Here is a 3,915-nt window from a genome sequence, read left to right on the forward strand (position 1 = left end):
GGGCGGAGCTTGCGCTGACCCCCCAAACTGAGGGGGCGGGGCTTGCACCGACCCCCCAAACTGGACCAAACTGGGAGGGGCGGAGCTTGCACTGACCCCCCAAACTGAGGAGGCGGAGCTTGCACAGCCCCCCCAAACTGGGCCAAACTGGGGGGCGGAGCTTGCACTGACCCCCCCAAACTGGGCTAAACTGGGGGGGCGGAGCTTGCACTGACCCCCCCAAACTGAGGGGGCGGGGCTTGCACTGACCCCCCCAAACTGAGGGGGCGGGGCTTGCACTGACCCCCCAAACTGAGGGGGCGGGGCTTGCACTGACCCCCCAAACTGGACCAAACTGGGGGGGCGGAGCTTGCACAGCCCTCCCAAACTGGGGGCGGAGCTTGCACAGCCCCCCAAACTGGGCCAAACTGGGGGGCGGAGCTTGCACTGACCCCCCCAAACTGGCAAACTGGGGGGCGGAGCTTGCACAGCCCCCCCAAACTGGGGGGGCGGAGCTTGCACAGCCCCCCAAAATGGGGGGGCGGAGCTTGCACAGCCCCCCCAAACGGGGGGGGCGGAGCTTGCACGGACCCCCCGGCGCTGGGGGGCTCTGGGTGCCTCTTGCACACGCGCGTGCAAGGGGCGGGGCTGGCTGGGGGCTCCGCCCATGCGAAGGGGGGCGGGGGGGGGATCCCTCTCCCCATTAGGGGGTTCCTCTGCCCATTAGGGGGTCCCTGTCCCCATTAGGGTGTCCCTGTCCCTTTTAGGGGGTCTCTGTCCCCATTAGGGGGTCCCTGTCCCCATTAGGGGGTTCCTGTCCCTTTTAGGGGGTCCCTGTCCCCGTTAGGGGGTCCCTGTCCCTTTTACGGGGTCCCTTCTGGGGTGTTCCTGTCCCTTTTAGGGGATCCCTGTCCCCATAGGGGGGTCCCTCCATCCCGAGGTGACCCTGTCTCCTTTAGGGTGTCCTTGTCCCCACAGCAGTGTCCCTGTCCCCACAGGGGGGTCCCTGTCCCCGTTAGGGGTGTCCTTGTCCCCATAGAGGGTCCCTGTCCTTTTTAGGGGGTCCCTGTCCCCGTTAGGGGGTCCCTGTCCCTTTTAGGGGGTCCCTGTCCCCATTATGGGGGGGGTCTCTGTCTCTGTCCCCATTAGGGGGTCCCTGTCCCCGTTAGGGGTGTCCTTGTCCCCATAGAGGGTGCCTGTCCTTTTTAGGGGGTCCCTGTCCCCATAGGGCTGTCCCTGTCCCCATAGGGGGGTCTCTGTCCCCATAGGGTGTCCCTGTCCCCTCAGTGGTGTCCCTGTCCCCATAGGGCTGTCCCTGTACCTGTCCCTTTTAGGGTGTCCCTGTCCCTTTTAGGGTGTCCCTGTCCCCATAGGGGTGTCCCTGTCCCTTTTAGGGTGTCCCTGTCCCCTTTAGGGTGTCCCTGTCCCCACAGGGGGTCCCTCCCGGGGTGACCCCTCCCCTCTCCCCTTCTGTCCCCAGCGCTCGTCACCGCCTGAGAGCCCCGACGGCGCCGCAGGTCAGCCGGGAGGGGGCGCCCTCACCCTGGCCACGCCCCCCGCGCATAACCCCGCCTCCTTTTTGGTCTAACCCCGCCCACTTCGCACCGCTGCGCATGCGCAATTCCCGCCCCCTCCCCCCCCCCCGCACAGCGGCGCTGCTTCAAGGGGGGATGGGGGAGGGGCGGCACCTGGGACCCCCCCAAAAATACACCTGGGAACCCCAAAAATACCTGGGAACCCCAAAAATCACACCTGGGGACCCCAAAAATACACCTGGGAACCCCAAAAATACCCGGGAACCCCAAAAATCACACCTGGGGACCCCAAAAATACACCTGGAACCCCAAAAATACCTGAGAACCCCAAAAAATCACACCTGGGGACCCCCAAAATAACCGGGAACCCCAAAAATACACCTGGGGACCCCCAAAATACCCGGGAACCCCAAAAATACACCTGGGGACCCCAAAAATACACCTGGGAACCCCAAAAATACCCGGGAACCCCAAAAATCACACCTGGGGACCCCAAAAATACACCTGGAACCCCAAAAATACCTGAGAACCCCAAAAAATCACACCTGGGGACCCCCAAAATAACCGGGAACCCCAAAAATACACCTGGGGACCCCCAAAATACCCGGGAACCCCAAAAATACACCTGGGAACCCCTAAACCACACCTGGGGACCCCAAAAAACATCTGGGAACCCCAAAAATCACACCTGGGACCCCCCAAAAATCACACCTGGGGACCCCAAAAAACATCTGGGGAACCCAAAAATACCCGGGAACCCCAAAAATCACACCTGGGGACCCCTAAACCACACCTGGGGACCCCAAAAAACATCTGAGGACCCCAAACTCACTCCTGGGAACCCCAAAAATACACCTGGGGACCCCCAAAAATCACACCTGGGGACCCTCCCGGCTTTTTTGGGGTGCGCCCCTCCCTCTCCCCCTTTCCAGCCTCCTCAGTTTTCTCCCCGGGGGGGTCCCCAAATTTTGGGGAGGGGGCCCCACATTTGCAGGGGGATCCTGAACTGGAAGGGGCTCCCCCTCCCCCTTCCCCCCCATAATGGGATCCCCAATTTTTGGGGGCGTCCCAAATCTTTGGGGTGGGGGGGTGTCCCCATTTCCTGGGGAGGGTCCCCAAATCCCGGTGGGGGTGGGGGGGGGGGGGGGGTGTCCCCAATTTTTTGGGGGTGGGGGGAGGGGGTCCTGTCCAGGTTTGGGGGAGTCCCAAATTTTTGGAGGGGGTGTGGGGGAGGGTTCCATTTTTTACCGGAGGGGGGGTTCCCCATTTTGGGGGAATTGAAGGGGGGGGTGAGGGGGGTTCACCGCGGGGTTTTCGGGGTACTGACGCCCCCTCCCCAATTTGTGTCTCCCCCCCCCCAAGGCTACGAGAAGTCGCGGAGCCTCAACAGCATCACGGGGGTGCGGGTGGCCCCCGCCGCCCCCCCCTTCAGCTCGCCCAGCCCCCCCCGCCGCCCCCGCTCCCCCATCCCCTCCATCCTCTGAGGGGGGAGGGGCGCCGCGGCCCCTCCCCCACCCCGCACCCCCTTTTCCTACCCCTCCCCCCCCCAGAAAATGGGGAAAAAAACTCATCAGTGGCAATGGGGGGAGGGGGTGCCCTGGCGTGGGGGGGGGGAGGGGGTGATTTTGGGGACACCCCACCCCTCCCCCCCCCTCCTCCCCCAAAAAGGGAGGGGTGCCCCCCTAACAGACTGTGAAAGGGGGTGACGAGGGCCCCCCCCGCCCCGGTGTCACCCCAAAGGCTGCACTGCACTTTCTGGACCGGGTGTCCCCCCCCTGGTTTGGGGTCCCTCCAGGCCCACCCCGGCTTCGGGGGGGTTTGGGCGTCCCTGTCCTTCCCCACCCCCCCTTCGTGTGTCCCCCCCTCCAAGATCACTCAGGACTTGGGGAGCCCCCCCTAAATTGGTGTCACCTCGCCTCGTGTGGCCCCTGTGTGTGTCCCCCTCCCCCCCCTCCCCGTGTGTGTCCCCTCTCCTGGGCTCCCCACACCCCCCCAAGCAATAACTGGAGCCGCCGGACGCGCCGATGGCGGAGGACGACGGCGGAGGTAGGGCCCTGCCCGGGTGTCCCCCCTGTCCCCCTGTGGTGGCAGCGTCACCCCGAGATGGGGGGAGAAGGGGGGAAACCGGCCCCACTGCGAGGCCAGGCTGCGTTTCCATGGTAATGGGACTAGGCCCGAGCGCTACTGCGAGGCCAGGCTGCGTTTCCATGGTAACAAGACTAGGCCCGAGCGCTACTGCGAGGCCAGGCTGTGTTTCCATGGTAACGGGAGCAGGCCTGAGCTCTACTGCAAGGCCAGGCTGCGTTTCCATGGTAACGGGACTAGGCCCGAGCGCTACTGCGAGGCCAGGCTGCGTTTCCATGGTAACGGGACTAGGCCCGAGCTCTACTGCAAGGCCAGG

General features: G+C 64.5%; 1 protein-coding gene across 1 annotated transcript in view; it reads left to right on the forward strand.

Annotated features, from left to right (window-relative positions):
* The window catches only part of LOC311164745 (glycogen [starch] synthase, muscle-like), a gene marked incomplete at both ends in the record, with an annotated part of 28,043 nt that extends 25,045 nt beyond the window's left edge, over positions 1 to 2,998 (forward strand). Inside the window, 2 exon segments of the mRNA XM_084224323.1 lie at positions 1,460 to 1,496; positions 2,877 to 2,998. Coding sequence (XP_084080449.1) covers positions 1,460 to 1,496; positions 2,877 to 2,998 — 159 coding nt within the window.
* Between the last annotated feature and the right edge of the window lie 917 nt (positions 2,999 to 3,915).

Source organism: Fringilla coelebs (assembly GCF_963513975.1).
Source record: "Fringilla coelebs genome assembly, chromosome: 36".
Classification (NCBI taxonomy): domain Eukaryota; kingdom Metazoa; phylum Chordata; class Aves; order Passeriformes; family Fringillidae; genus Fringilla; species Fringilla coelebs.